This window comes from Macrosteles quadrilineatus, unplaced genomic scaffold (assembly GCF_028750875.1).
Source record: "Macrosteles quadrilineatus isolate MER2022 unplaced genomic scaffold, UCM_ALF_1.0 Scaffold_4__1_contigs__length_99947679, whole genome shotgun sequence".
Classification (NCBI taxonomy): Eukaryota; Metazoa; Arthropoda; class Insecta; order Hemiptera; family Cicadellidae; genus Macrosteles; species Macrosteles quadrilineatus.
Window position 1 is genome coordinate 58,476,567 of NW_026542597.1, and position 16,774 is coordinate 58,493,340.

Here is a 16,774-nt window from a genome sequence, read left to right on the forward strand (position 1 = left end):
CCCCCCTCCACCCCCTGGCTCACCACCTAGGAGTCAGGACTTTTGGTATGTTAACACCCTAAGCCCCCTGAACAAGTTTCTGAAGGAATGGCTTAGTTACCTGCTCACGCACTCTACACCTCATTCCTTGACTGGACTATAAATAAATAAATAAATAGTCAATGGTTATAGTCTATGATGTAAGCAAGGAGTGCATAACTGTTGTAGTCCGTTTTTTAAGTTTTCAGACAAATCGAACCATATTTTGCAGTGCACTAGTATTGGTAGTGCTCGATTTGTAAAAATTGAGGTTCCGGAACTGTAACCTATGTGATTAGTATCTATTTATGCCAATCATTTTATCTTTTCCAAATAGAGGTACCGGAACTCCGTTCCGCTGCGTCCCCCCTCAAATTGAGCACTGGGCTGGTCTTTACCGTACAACTTATATAACTATATAGTTGTTATGTTGTCGTGGCAATGTGGTGAGCTTCCCTTAGGCCCATCCCTTGCTGGCAATCGAGTCAAGTTCACAGTAGAACCAGCTTAATTAAAACAATAAAAAACTCACTCTTTCCCGAGGTGCTACAACCCAACCTAGACTTTGACCTCCACGATTACTAGAACAGACCCAACAGACCCAGTATGGATCATAAACATAAATTATGTTACTGGCTCTAAAGTACACAATATTTAATGTTGATTAAATGCAACTGTTTAAACCATGTTGTAATGCAATTAGTATATGATTCGGGCCAGTTACGTCATTCAGTCATGTTTATGATCCATTTTCTAATATTCTTGCCTTCTGACAATTTAATCCATAGCAGTTTTCTATCCATCTTTAAACATTTTATTTCTCCAGGTTAGAACATCTTGTTTTCACCTTATTCTAGCCTCTCAATTGTCTTCATTTCATTGATTTTACTTTGTTGTGGCGTCTATCTTAAACGAGTATTTTAACAAACGTAAAGAAACATTTAATTTTTGAACTAGTTACCTTAAGCCTTTGTCCTTGCAGGATGAAGTTATAGATGAGTGAACGAAGTGAACAAATCTATGTATCGTGTATTAGCGGAGTCGGAGAAAAGTTGTCCGCTTGTCCATCTGTGTGTTCGCACCAAAAACTCAAGAACCGTCGCACATAAAGCGTTCAAATTTTGCACAAATAATTATGACACCAGTGGGAAGACCTCAAGATTCTAGACGATTCCGATCAGTAGTAATTATAAAACCCTTAAAAAACATTTTTAAATTTGTCCCATAAGAATAACATTAGGAGCTACTTTCTTCTTCTTTTTATTTGTTTACGTTTTACAACCAACAATTTTGTTGTCTACTTAAGATAGAGAGAACGACCCACCGACCTTTACTCTAAGCTCTTTCATTCATGGAGTAAACAGTTTGGCGTCTATGAATATATATAATTATAATTTCACAGCTTTCAGAATCATGTTATTTAAGTTAGTTAACGACTTTTATGGTCGTGGTTCTTCATTTGACTATCGTAGCTTACGTCAGTTATTAGCATCTGCAATAAATAACAACAGACAACACAACAAAACGTTAATCGTAAAATACTCTGTTTCTGATTTAAACTTCCCAAAATAATTGGTTTACACTAATATTTTTTTTCAAGTACAATGTATGTTTTTGTTTTGTTTAAACATCTTTCGATCTTTCATTCGTCACCAGCTGCTTGAGTGTGACTGACAGTGACAATGACAATCCGGAATCCGAGTCCATAACACTAATTTACTACCAACAACAGTGGGGTTAATTGGTAGCAGTAAGAACAATGGAAAGCAAACAGAAGAGGCTTTATAAGGTTGTTCTGACCGGAGGTCCTTGCGGTGGAAAAACAACTGGCCAATCAAGGTTGTGCACGTTCTTTGAGAACTTAGGATGGAAAGTGTTTCGAGTGCCGGAGACTGCCACAGTGCTGCTCAGTGGTGGAATAAAATTCTCAGACCTGTCAGAGGAAGAAGGTTACAAGTTTCAAGAGAACCTCCTCAAGACAATGTTACAGATAGAGAACACATTCTTTGAGCTGGGAGAGAGCTGCAACAGAGATTGTCTTATAATATGTGACCGAGGGGCCATGGACGCATCTGCATTCATTTCTCGAGACAAGTGGGAGCGTATGATGTCAGCCAATGGTTGGAACTCTGTAGAGCTCAGAGACAACCGGTACGACCAGATTGTACATCTAGTGTCCGCTGCCAACGGAGCAGAGGACTTCTACAGCACTGAGGACCACGCGTGTCGAAGTGAAGGAGTGGTCCTGGCTCGGGAGCTGGACTACAATGCTGCGGCTGCTTGGGTCGGTCATCCGTACTTCGATGTCATTGACAACTCCACAGACTTTGAGACCAAGATCTGCAGGATGATCGCAAGCGTTTGCCAGAAGCTAGGCATTGACACTGGAGACCGCCTCACGACCAACTCTCGCAAACGCAAGTTCCTTGTCCGAGGTCCGCTGCCAGACGACTCTATATTCCCACCGTTCCAAGACTTCGACGTAGTCCACAATTACCTTCAGACGTCAACCCCCAACATGCAGGTGCGACTCCGGAAACGTGGTCAGAAAGACAGTACTGGGTTGGCAGGCCACTGGTCCTACATCCACACCATACGCAAGCCCAAGCTGCGAGGCCAAGTAGTTGAGGTCAAGACGCAGCTCACACACCGAGACTACATCAACATGTTGGCGCAGAGGGACGACTCCCACTTCACCATCTTCAAGCGACGCCGCTGTTTTCTTGATAACAACCAGTATTTCCAATTAGACATCTACAGAGAACCTTGCCATCCTAGGTGTAAGGGTCTGATCCTGCTAGAGACATACTCTGCACTAGACAACGGAGCGTTGGAGAAGTGTCTGCCCAAGTTCCTGTCTCTTGTAGAGGAGGTGACTGGCAACCCAGCATACTCCATGTTTAACCTCTCACTCCGCGAAGACTGGGACACCACCACCAAGTTCTGCAGAGGTTTCCAAGGTATCCACAGGGACGTGTGTAAGAACTGACGTTAGAAGTGAACAACTGTTAACCAGGTGATGAAAAGGAGAAAATCAAGATAAACAACAATGAGAGCAGTGCTCCTTTAGCAAGTCATGTAAATGTAAAATCCTCAGAGTCAACAGTCAATGGAGGACTCTAACCTGGTACTTAGAGCTGTGACTGAACCTTATCTACTTAATAAAAGAAAAGATGTTAGTTAAATATTCTAGTTCTTGCCACTGGGAAAATACATAAAATAATCTTAAAGAAACATGAGAAACATGTTGTGACCCCTCATTTTAAAAGGTCTTTTTAAAAGACAACGTTTGGTGTGATATATAAAATTTTTTTAAGAACAACCAGTAAATACATGATTAAAAATATGGATATGGAACAAAAATCTAACACTATCTGTTGCAGATACGAAATGTAATCACTTTTAAAAGCGTTTATACTGCCATTATGTCCAGGATGGTCGCAAAACATTTCAATCGCACTAAACATTTTATTTTAACGAGAATTTTAAAATGATGGGTCACGACATGATTCTTTACGTTTGAAAATTTTGAGTTGCCCCATATCTACTTTAAAAGGGGGAGGGGATAAAATAATTCTGGTTTCCTGCTAAAAGCTAGAAAAGTCATCATACAATGATGTTGAAGTAGCAAAATTTTATCTTATGCCATTTAACTTGGTTTTGGGTGTGTTAAGACTTTTCATCACCTTGTATATAAAATACAAAGTATGTCTGCATGTATGTTTGTTTGCCCTGTATGTAATGCCAAACCATTCATCCGACCACCATGAAACTTTAGGAAGTTGCCATGTGTCCAGAGGTGTTTGGTATGTTAAAGTAAATAAGGGAACAGGTGATTTTCGGCCCTAGGGCCGTAAAAACCTGTTCGGCCCCTAAATGACAATGACAGCTGACATTTCGGACCTGGACACCAATTCGTAGATTTCAGCCTCTAATAAGTGTTTGTGTGATACTACAAAATATCCTAGTGTGGAGAAAAATAAATTACTTCGCTTCAAATCTACATACACGAATGTGCAAAATGCAACAAAAAGTACCCATCGTAAACACATTTTTGTCACATGTATACACATATATAAAGGAAGAACACCTTCACATCCTATGGAGCTAGTTCTAGCTCGGAACTGTTTTACACATTACTTCAGACTAGTCCTAGAGGGTTGTGGTTGCGGCATTATCACATAGATACAAATCCTTGAACCCGGGACTTCGGGCACCGAAGCTCTGCACTCACACTAAACCAGCTCCACCCCCATTGCAACACATTAGGAACAGGGGTATATGTAAAACGCAAGTAGGAAAATAATTTATATTACACTAACAGAAAGATCACAGTCATTTGCAATAAATAAGTAATAAATTAAGTTGGTGCCGAGGAAGTTATTCAGGTATGAAGAGCGAGTTGAACGGTGTTGTTTTAAGAACTTTGTTTCCGATGTCTTCCACAAGCATAGAGACCACTGCTTCCACCGCCGGCTTGATTTCGTCAATAAGGTCGTGGGCATTTTCATTGACAAAGTCGTTTGTTGCTTTGCCTGGAATCATAAAGTGTGAAATTAGACAGTGTAAATCAAGAAAAAACATACAAAATAAAGTTGCTTAATTTAATAGTTATAGCGCATTGGAAGGGAAAGTTTTGCAAATATTTTCATTTATTGAAGCGTATTTGGTTAAATATGTTTGAAGAAAGTATTGGTCTATAAATAGGAAGTAAATAAAATCACATGCCCTGTGCAAAGTCTTGCGTTGAGATTTCGGAACGATTAAAATTTTATACTATGGTTCCTTTTCAAATTTTTTTTTCTATTTGAAATGAATTTTTTTTTTTTAATTCGATCTTTTAAAAACACTCAAAACGGTTTTTATTTATTAACAAAATCAATAGAATGATTTTATTCGAACAATTGTATATTTATCATAAATTTTTAACTGTCAAAATGTCATTAGATTTGAATCTTAAAGTGCTTTAAATTAGATTTTGTATGGTTTTGATTTTGTGGTTCTTTTGTTATATAATTTGACTTTGAAGATTCAAGATGGCTACTATTTTAAAAAGTATTGTGTTTGGTATTAAATATGTTTGGAAACTTCATAAACAAATATCTTAAAGCTTCTAAAAAGTTTGACCAAGATATCACCAGGGGAATTTGAGTAAATTATACTCGATTGCAATTTGGCGGATTACAGCTAAGCCGGAACATAAAAAAGGTTTGGTACTTTGGTATTATACCGACCACACCGATTAATCGACTTCCTCACAAGATTTTAATTAGTTTTAACCACAAAATCTTCCGAACATAACCTAACCTAAAACATAGTCCACCCTTATGTTAGGTTATAATTAGGTGTAGTCGGTATAATACCAAAGTACCAATGGTTTTTTTGACTTTATCGTCATATTTTGGTTTGAAAAGTCAGGTTCTGCACAGCAGGCTATGTATTTATGTAACACTGTGTGTATAGACTTACTGAGGGTCTTGTCACCGTTGAAAAGGTTCTCGAAGTTAGCCGTAGCTTTGCCGACGTTCAGTCTGCTCTTGACCATCTTGATGTGGAGGTAGTCCTCACCCTTGCGCTTCTTGAGGTTGGCAGCAATCATTACATCAGCTTGAACATTGGCTGCAACACAATAGAACATCATCATCTGTGTACAGTAACTGAAAAGTTAGATGTGTGTGATGAAAATCAACAATAGCAACTATTACATTTCGTTAGTTCCTATAAAAAGAAAATGTTCTTTGGACTGAAATATTAGAATTATACACAATAAAGTGTACAGTAGGATTTACGATGGTAACTCGACCATGCAGCAATAATTTTAATTTTAGCGCTTTTCACCTATAGAGAAGAAGCTGTTGCCGTGTGTGCTGTTGGAAGGGAAAGACTTAAATCTGAGACCAATATACTTTTTCGTTTTGATGTTCCCAGATGTCAAAAACACAATTCGATGAAATTTGCACACTAGTATATATATATCTGCAATTTTGCTCTTAGGTGCCATAAACTTCTTATATCCTTTTTCATAATAATTCTCTGAACTCAGACCAAGATTCGATGACCTACAAATATTCCGTGTAAGGAGTAAAGGAATCTCATCCACACTTTCTTTAAAATTTTACCTCTAAATATAAACTGTGTGCATGCTCAACGGCTAACTGTTCGCTAGTGACACTCTGACCTGACGTGACTTGTCTTCAACCTTGACCACGTGACAGCTGATAACGATTGCACATCGTTGATTACAGGACAAGACGTTCCCACGAGCTCAGACACGCCATTCTAATATTCTCAATCTCACACAGTTGCGAATGTCAGGTATGAGTAATTATCACTTCGTATTACAACGATAGTCTATAGAATTACATCCTCGGTTACTTGATCTAACAATATGATTTCAAATTGTAATTCTGTTTGGCCCAAGCTTGACTAATAGAGGTCGAGAGAAAAGGTTTGAGGTTTTCTACAGCATTACCACACCCAATTCCCCTCCGTTTACCCTTATCGAAGTAATTTGGTAATTGATCAACTTTACTTGTTTAAGCAAACTCTCGAAAGGTCTTCTCGCTCTTAACTCCATACATGTGCATAGTACATATATGTCCTTGAATATGAATTTACCTAAAATAAGCATAACAGATTTTATGGATACAGTTTTAGTATAAATTATGTTAAATCATGCCCTGATTAATGCATCCACTTAGATGAAATTATCACAATCAGATGGCGTTTTAACGTCAAATAATTTAATAATGATGATGTTTAGTAGTAAATCTGTCCTGGTGGTTACCAGTGGTTACTCTGTTACTCACTTAGGTTGGCCCGGAAGATCCCGTTGCCTTGTATGGGTACGACCAGCGCTCTTCCCTTGATGGTGTAGTCAGACAGAAGCATGATGTTGGGGATCTCTATCCTGGCGGCTGCCATCAACTTATTTGCATTCAGGCTGTGAAACAACAATATTAAATGAAGATAAATAAATCTATCGATATCCAAAACAATTTTAAATTGATCTTGAATCTGGAGAATAAATTAAGATATGATTTGTTCAACGTTGGTGTAAACAAAACTAAATTTCTAACAGAAAAAGGTAAAAGTGTTTGCCATAATTATAAGTACACACATCTCAATTGAATTTAAATAATTTATGCTTTTTACAAACATGATATTTTGTAAGTTTCTAGGAAAAGAACTAGTTTCTCTTTAAACGTCATTACGTTTTGCAACAAACTTTAAAAACCAAAATTTTATCTCCATATCCCAGACCTATCAGTCATAAAATGGCTGGGTTTTTTGAAAGTTTATTAGGAGTTATCAAAAAGACGGATTCATCCTAGGATTTCCTCAAGAATTACAGGGGTTAGAACCGTTTTCCCTTAAAGGTTCTTCAATTACTTTCATACAAAATGGCATTGATAACATCGAAATTAACAAACAACCAAAAAAGGGCTCAATGATGGTGGCAAGTTATTTGAAGGTTAGGTTTCATGATAGTTAATTTATCTAAAGCAACAGAATTATAAAGTTTCGAAACGAAAATCTTCACACATTTTGTATGAATACCGTTCTTTTATTATAAATATGAGCAAATGCTTTACTATTCTCAAGAGTTTCTATATGTGTGTTGGTGGAAGGAAACTGTCGTCTCTAGTTATCCTTGGATAGAAGAATCTTGATGACTTTTTCCATAAATACCTACTATTTCTATATCCCTGTTGTATTGTCTTGAGTAGTGAATAACAAATGTATCCGCAAGTAAGGACAATAGAATATACAACTTAACCATTGACAAGTTACAACAATGAGCTATGTATTGACAGTTATTGGTGGCTTCCCACACAGAACTGACTCACCAGTTGTGGGTTGGAGAATGAAGATGTCACAATGTAAGTAAACGGACAAAGTAATAACTAAATCACTACTTCACTTAAGCGATATTTTTACATACCCAGTTTGTAAACATACTTTCAGCTAAATGAGAAATTTAGGACCAGTATAATTTTTAAAACTTTTGGAAATTAGTACACGACTGAGGCATCCAATATCAAAAAAGCTAGCTTAGCAAAACGTCAATTTTTAACACTTGGTTGAAATATCTTAGTTGGAGGATAAGTGGGGGTGGTTACAATGTATTTGGTAGTTTCATTTAAACAAAATATTTCTATGTATATGTAACCTCTTATCACAAACCAGAAAAGCAATATTATTTCCTTTTCTTGCGCTATAAATGCATCAGTTATATTTTTACATTTTGTATCCGTGGTCGGAAGATATAGTCTTAAAATAATTAAAAAAATATGTAAACCAACTGTTTGCTAACTGTTTTAGCCATTTGTAATTTTAAATATCTGTCGTCGGTGTAACTTGTTAAAAGTCTAATAAATTCCAATAAACCAGTATTATTTGCAGAAAAATCTATGCTAAGCAAAAATTGAAAGTTATTCATCTGGGTTACAGCCAAGATCACCCAGCTGCAAATGTTCAAAAATTAAAATTAACACGTTCCATTTACTTTCTTGAAATCCACTGTAATCATACTAATCATGTCGGATCAAAAGTTGATGTATAGAGAAACCTAATAAGTAATTAATAAGTCATATACCACTGAATATAGATGTAAAACGTTAAGTACTCATACGAGAGAAATGTACTAATTATCAACTGCAATGGTAGTAATAAAATGGTCCTTATTTCATGGGTTGGTTTCAATTTTTGAGACCCAAGCACTCTAAACAGAAAACCTTCATACTTTAGGAAATATGATTGTGATTTCATCACATGACAAATATTGACAAAATGAAACAAATATTGTAACATTGTAAGATTTTATACATAGTGGTAACTTGTTGAACATATAAAACCCGCCCAGCGATGTAAATACGTTTCTCAGCTCCTACTTGTTAATACACATTATTGGTAGGCTACTCACACGACATTCTTGAACTGGTAGTTGGCGAGGCCGAAGACCATGATGTTCTTGAGGTTGGCGTGGTAGTTGACGGCGGATGTTCCCTGCTGCAACATCACCATGGGGATGACCAGCGGCTCGATGGGAGGGATGTTGTGTTCTGGGATACCTGCAAGTAGAAGTAGCAACGCTCATCAACTGGACAATACATTCAATTTTGAAGGACCTGAAAAGGTCCGCCAATTCCCAAGCACGCACTGAGAAATATTTTTTTGATTTTATGAAAAGGGTAAATCGAGTCTGTTAATCTCTTCGATCGTACTAGACAACATTTCAGCCATGTATTGAACGGTTGAATGCTGAAAGTTTAAAACTACTAGGGCGGCCAAAATGGTTAGACTCTAAACCAACCAATCGTTAGAAACAAGTAAGGAATCTTTAATATACTAGAGACTTGTCTAAAAATTGAAACCTCTCAAAAAAAAATTTTTAATACTAGTTTGCCTTGCAAAAAGACCCCTTCGTCTATTTATTTGTTTTTTTTTGTCCTAGGACGCTAGGCACGAGCCCGGGATTTTTTTCACGTTACTTCAGGCTACACCTAGGCTAGGGGTTACGGCATTATCACTAAATAAAATCCATTGGTGAATTGGTGGGATTTGAACCCGGGACCTCAGGGACTGAAGTCCCGCGCACTAATCACTGCACCAGCTCGCTAGCCAAAGAGCGGAAATTTAATTCTAGTAGTAAATTCCAGCAATTTAAAGACTCTGAACATTTTGTTATCATTCAATTATCATAAACTAGAAGGATGTAACTGAGTAAGCTATCTTACCACAAGTTACAGTCTAGTGAATACTTTCCCTACACGTCACGCTACTTTGTTTATAGTGAGGTCGGATAGTACACAATGAGTTAATTAAATCAAATAAATAGATAACAACATCATAAGCATAACAAAACTAATAGTACACTATATGGAAAGAATTTTATTAAACCAAACAAATAATATCAGTAACTTTATCTTTTTCATTTTTCCATTTAGAAGCTGAGTACATCACACTCAAGTATATGAAAACTTTTTCAAGTGTCGTCAATTTTCTTTCCGTACCTCATAGGATACGGTTGCTATTACTTCTGACGTTCTGGCATTAATTTACTCCCCATGATGCAAAACATTGACTTTATCTTATAAAAGCAAATTTGAGACGGTATTAGAAGTCTCAATCTTTGTCAACTTCTTCTCTAGCGAGTGTAGGGGTCCTGGCTACTGGTCGTAAATTCAGGGGTCATATTTATATAATCTAACCTAACCTAACCTAACCTAACTTCTATAAGCGGATTAGGGCCAGAGGTGGCCAGTTCTCCGTTTCCCTTCACTAGCAGTGCTAGGGGATTCCCAAAGCTTTAACAAAATAAAATCGACGCCCCATTGTACCCCACAAAAATACTATTTATAGAAAAATAAGAATGCGTTAAAATTGCCAAACCAAAATGTAACAAGCTAACCGCTGGCTAACCTGTTCCACCCTCATTAACTATTAACATTTCCTTCTACTTGACTGTTAATGTCAAGAGGAGTACGTGACCTCAGAACGGCAAAGCACGTGACTAGAGATGACCATTGTGACCACATCGTGATAAGTGAAGGAAATCTACTTTTCCTGGAAAAACCGAAGACTTTGGCCATTCTACAAGGATCCATTTAATAATACTAACTAGCTGCTGTACCCGTTTTTCGCAACGGCAAGATATACTATATTGTCTATTATTATTATTGCCATTAGCTGTATATGGGCTATTAATTGACAGCTGTGTCTAAGGAATATGTCGGCCTTAGTCACTAACAAGACTACAAGATCGCGCCACTCATCCTACACTCATCTCCATTCATACCTGGCTTAAAATACTTACTTTGTATGGTCGCCATTTCATCGAAAAGTATTAAAGTATTATTCCAAACACTTGTTGAGTAGTTCGAGTTTATAAACAAAAAGCCACCAAATTTATACAAAAAAGTATGACCTACATTGTAATAGTCCTACTTTTTACATTAAAATATATCAATAGCATAATTTCCATAACTTACGGTTATAGAATATTTCTTCATTTATGTAATCTATGTCAAATTTTAAGAATAAATAAACCTACCCCATATAATAATAGTATAGTTGTGTCAAATATTTTATTTGTTTGGATCAGCTGTCTAGAATTGTGAAATAAGCATTTAGCAGTTCTGATTGTTTACATTAAAATTTCAACGCAAAGGCAAACGAAGATTGTGAATTTTCTCAAGCTTTCATGGAGACCAATTAATATTTACTTTTGAAAACTTCACCTCAACTTTTAGACATCCAAGAGGCGTAGCCCGAGAGGAACTCAGGGAAGTGAATACTGAATAGGCCTACGACATTCCTAGATATGTGGACCATCTTTGAGCTTAATTGGTTTATAGTATTTTAGTCGTGGTAGCCGCACAGACAGACGTACAGACAGAAATGTTATGTATAAGAACGAAATTGTACTTTAAAGCAGAACTCTCTCAACAACCCACTGTAAGTTCCATTTTTTTAAATGGCAAAAAATTTGATTCATGGTTTATCTCTGTATATTTGAAGTTTACGTGATGACGTAATAATTAATTTTAGGTCAAGGTCACCCTTGTCATTTATGAATTAAAAGGTACATCTAAAAAAGTGTACGCATTAACCTGTTTTGATGCAGTAGTTCTAAATACTGTACATGGATTTTCTTCTGTAGGCCTATGGATATACTAGATCACGGTACATCTTTTTAGCTATACCAGTTCTACATAATTAGTTATAAACTTAAGTAGCTTGATACCTACACTAAACTAGTAATTATTGACCATCAAAGTGAGTTTTTGGAGCATAAATGTCTTTGATTTTATTAGAATAATGGAATCTGCGTCTTCTTTAAAACCTTGAAAATTTTAGTTTCTGTTTTAGTAATTAGATTGTCACCGGTTTGATCCGAAGAAAAGCCGGTAGTATGTATCAAAACTGGACCCAACTGTCCTTCACCAATGGAATTTAAATACATTATGGCTAGAGAAACAGTTTATCCTAGTCAATATTAAAATTACAGCAGGCTACTTAATCCATTCTACTCTTACCCTTTATTTATCCCTGGGGTCAACTACGCCGAGATGTGTGTGATATTATATGGCATAACATTTGTTCTTTCCAATCTAATAAAATTTGCCTATCTAAAATTAAGTTATTCGAGTTTTTTCTTGGTAGAATAACTCTAATGACCACGTGACTTTATAAAGGGACGATTATGATTCTTTAACTAACTTTTTTACATTTATACAAAATATCTAAAAGCCAAAAGTCTCATCCCCATTAATTGTCAAAAATGTCGTATGCATTTTACGTTCTAAACACTATCTTTTACATCCATGTTAAAAGTCTTCACGACTTGCATGCACTCGTTATAAAACTACATATTCAATCTCTGTGAAACTTAACGTTTTGCAATTGTTAATGGATGAATTGAAAAGTGTACATCTTATTCCCGATTAAAGACGCCCCCCCAAGAGGGAAGCCGGTAGAGACCGGGTAAAAGTTGCTGTGTTAAACCACAGATTAAAGAGTATAAAATGTCTCAGCCATGTTTACATTTTTCTATAATTTCTTTACACTGTTGCGTGATTGACCCAATTCAGATTGAACAGATTTAGAATTATATAAAAGGTTTGTTACAATAACTAATGCTGAACTTACTATAGATTGTTTCTCAAATCATTGTTAACAATACCGAATTTTGTAACAATTGTAAAGAAGTTATTAAAAAGATATTGTAGGCTCATACGTCATTGCATTGCACGGAAACCCCTACTCACTAATAAAGACATATTTCACTCGCTTTGAATCAAAATGTCCAGTGGTCGAGGCCTAATCGAGCACATAATATTCATATTCACATTTATATTATGTGCTCGATGCACAGTAGGCTACTTGTTACAACAATGGTATGGTATACACTTACCCTTGGCTAGGTATGGCCTTAGGATGTCCGTCGCCAACATGAAGCACATCGGCAACATTGGGTCTGACATCTTGCACTTCGGAATGTCAGCTGGAACAAAACATAATCTATTAAAACAATCAGCTGTGGCATTTGGAACAAATAATTTTAAGCCAACAAGTCTTGGAATTCAGTACCTGTTACACTGATGCATCTTTGGTTTAAATGGTAATCAAGTTGGTTGAAATAGTTGTATTTATTTCATAATCTATTTTAGTCATACAGTATACACCAAGAATCAGTCAGTTTTTGCAATAAGAATATGAATATTGTTAAGAGTCTTCCTTAGTGGAAGCCATGTTGGATTTCTTCCCCATAAGAACAATGTTAACTTTGGGTCCAAATATCTCATCAGCAAATTGTCATATAATTAAGGATAAGGAGTTAAATTTAAGGAATTGCGGTCCTCTAGAGATTGACGTTTTTTATTTCACAATTTTTTTTTTTATAATGAATAATTGATTATTAATTAGCTTAAAATTAAGCTAATTATTGAAAGGAAATGAAAATGGATTTTTGAAATTCAAAAACCTCAGTCACGAGTCTATTATGTTAAAAATACAAATTATAAATTTCAAAGCTATATCTTAACAAATAACGCCGTTACGTGTCCACAAATGATGTAATGTTTAACATTGTTCTTATGGGGAAGAAATCCAACATGGCTTCCACTAAGGAAGACTCTTAAGATTGGAAAAATACAATGATAATGCTTTGCTATAAACAAGAGTCAGAACCTAAATTATTATTTCTTACTAGGCGTCACTGATAAGGAGCACGCAGGGTAACATCCTAATTCTAATCCAAACACTCATTCTAATCCAATTTAGTTCTAATTTATAAACAAAAAGCCACCAAATTTGTACAAAATATAGGCCTAACCTACAGTGTAATTGTTCTACTGTTTACTTGAAAATACATCGGTAACATTATTTTCATAAACTAGACACTTAAATAGAAAGCAGAGCCTGGGTTGTACAGCAACGGCTATAGAATTTTGTTATTTCCATAATCAATGATTTAATTTTAAGATAAATAATCTATGACAAGGTTTTAGAATACATAATCTATGCCAAAGTTTTGGAATAAATAAAGCTACCATGGTTGTGTAAAATATTATATTTAATTGGCTTGGATCAGCTGTCTGATATTGTGAAATTAGCATTTTGCAGTTCTGATTGTTTACATTGGAAACGCAATGGTAAATTTGCTCATCTTTTCATGGAGACCAATAATATTTACTTTTGAATATTTCACCTCAAAACTTTGGACATCCAAAGGGCATAGCCCAAGAGGAACCTAGTAAGGTAAGACATTCCTAGATATGTAAACCAATTTTGTGGTTAATTTTGGCCTTTGTATTTTAGTCATGAAAGCTAACACCACCTTAATTGTATAATTGTAGGTATGGATAGATTGTTAACAACAATACACATTTTCTTATTTTGATTTCACCAAATTTGAGTTATTTGATTTTGTAACAAAATTCTGATTTTAAATAACTTCTAATTCTATTGCTATAGGTTTAGGCTACTTATAATTATTATGCTTTAAAAAGCGAAATGAAAAAAGGACAAAAATCTAAACCGGTTTTAATTTTAGGAAAACAAGGCCAACTTGTTAGATTATAAAATGAAACGGTTAAGTTGGCTTTCCAGATTTTAAAACAGCTCTTACTTAGACTGTTGAGGCGGCACGTTTATTTTATACCATGCAACCTATCATGGTAACCACTGGACACAATTAAAAGAGTACTGTACTGTAACAGCTAAACTAAACATGAGAGTGTTTAGTTATTCTTTAATCTTAAAATTATTTTTCGAATGTAGATTACCAAGGAAGCTACACAGGATATCACAACCTAAACATCCTCAAAACTTTTACTCGGGCTTGCTAACATTTGAGACGCGTTAATATTTGAATACAGTGGTTGTTATTTTAATCTTATTTGCCAAAAAATTGTTTTCGTGTTAACTACATATCTTGGTCATAAATGTAATGTTAAAATATTTACTATCAAAATGATCTACGATTAGGACACCGAACAGTTAGATTTAGCTGGTTTCAACGTTAAAGATCTGTTGTGATTATAACATATCAGTTAGCTTGTATCAGCATAGAAGTTTGGCCAAACTCTAATTATTTTATTTTATTTATTTATTCATATCAACGGATACACCATTCACAAAAAATATGTGTTATAAGCACATGAGCAGAATGAAAATATAACAAAAAAAATATTAAGATAAGTTACATAATGACCATGAAACAAAGAAGCATTGCAACAAAAATTTATAACAAGATAACAACGTGACAAAAATAACAGATAATAACATTAACAAAGTAGGATTGTGCAGATAATAAAAAAAAATTCTAACGCATAACATTAGAAAACGCTAATTACATGGAAATACATAGAAAAAACTTTGAAAAAATTTACCATTCGCGCTGCTTAAAAAAATACATGCAAAATATTTTTAGATACGTTAAACTTGTACAAAACTTATTTTCATAAAAATTAATTTTTTGAATTATTTAAAAAAGGAACAAAAAGCCTAAAAAATATTTAAATTAATTGATTTAATAAAACAATATAACTCACGTAGGTGGGTAGGTGAGGCTACCGCCACCAGTAGGGATACCACAAGGCTCAATCCTAGGACCATCATTGTTACACTGGCCAACATAGACTGCGTCGAGGCGAGGCCCCCCTGCTATATACCTGCCCCCCGGCCCCCCTGCCAAGGCCCCGGGATGTACCTATGGGGCTCCACCGCCAAAATAAGCCCTACACCACCTTGAAACTATGATATACGACCTATAGATAATAGCAGGCTCTAGGAATGGTTCTGTAGATAGTTGGCACGCAAACGATTTGAATTATCAGTATGTAATGTTTACTGAATTAATTAATGATTGTTTTGAACGTGATGTAAGATAGTATGTGTGTTTTGATATAGGTTTGAAGGACGGATAAATCAATAAAGAATTTAAATTTCAGCGAACAATTATTTAAAATGTTTTACATTGATTGCGAATAAAGGCCTTGTGATATTAAAGTTCTAAAGTTGAAATACACAATTGTATGAAAGATAGAACATTTGGCTTACTGGTGTATGATCAGGCTAAAGTAAGTTCACCTTAATAACATTACACCATTCAGCCATATGTTCCATTCCCATGTTTAAAACTTTGCCAGTTATATGGAATAAAAATATAAAATAAACGGTATCAGCAATCAGACACATACTTTCTCCGATTAGCTTGTCAACAACCTATATCATGGGTAAACGATGAGAGTAACTATGGTATTTAATAGGTAAAATCTCAAAAGTTTCATTAACTTTTGAACAGTAATTTTAACAGGAATGAAGGGATGCTCTATTTTGTTTAGAATGGTCAGGACCATAACAGAAGAATTTGAATCAGAATTGGGTAAATATATTTTCTCGTGATAATACAACAATATAAATTGTAGCTCAGTTGAAGTCTAATCAACTTGTTCACTTTGAGTAAAAAAGTTGCAACGGCTAAACAAAATATCTATATAATAATAGGCAAGCATTTTTCTTTAAACCCTTTTTTATCAGCGCGTGTGCATCACAGGAAAAATCTACGTATATTGTTAGATTGATATTTTCCTGTAGATGTGCAGAATCCGTTTATAAACTAAAACACGCTAAAAAATAAGCACAAAAAATTAATTTAAAATTAAAAAGATAAAGTGGGCCTTATGGGTTGCTATGCTGGTGACGAAATAACAACGAAATATAAACAGAAAATGAAAACAAATCGCAA

The 16,774-nt window shown here is 35.3% G+C and overlaps 2 protein-coding genes across 2 annotated transcripts; one reads left to right on the forward strand and one right to left on the reverse strand.

Annotated features, from left to right (window-relative positions):
• The first annotated feature begins 1,764 nt into the window (after positions 1–1,764).
• Positions 1,765–3,178, forward strand: LOC128992025 (TRPL translocation defect protein 14-like). Its single transcript, XM_054415369.1, has one exon. The coding sequence runs from the start codon at positions 1,778–1,780 to the stop codon at positions 3,005–3,007; it is 1,230 nt and encodes a 409-aa protein (XP_054271344.1). The 5' UTR covers positions 1,765–1,777; the 3' UTR covers positions 3,008–3,178.
• A 1,169-nt stretch (positions 3,179–4,347) lies between these two features.
• Positions 4,348–15,645, reverse strand: LOC128992738 (protein takeout-like). Its single transcript, XM_054416468.1, has 6 exons — positions 15,579–15,645; positions 12,938–13,027; positions 8,945–9,092; positions 6,828–6,961; positions 5,488–5,637; positions 4,348–4,553 (listed from the first exon to the last, which is right to left on the reverse strand). Exons 1-6 carry the CDS (start codon positions 15,643–15,645, stop codon positions 4,399–4,401), a joined length of 744 nt encoding a protein of 247 aa, XP_054272443.1. The 3' UTR covers positions 4,348–4,398.
• Between the last annotated feature and the right edge of the window lie 1,129 nt (positions 15,646–16,774).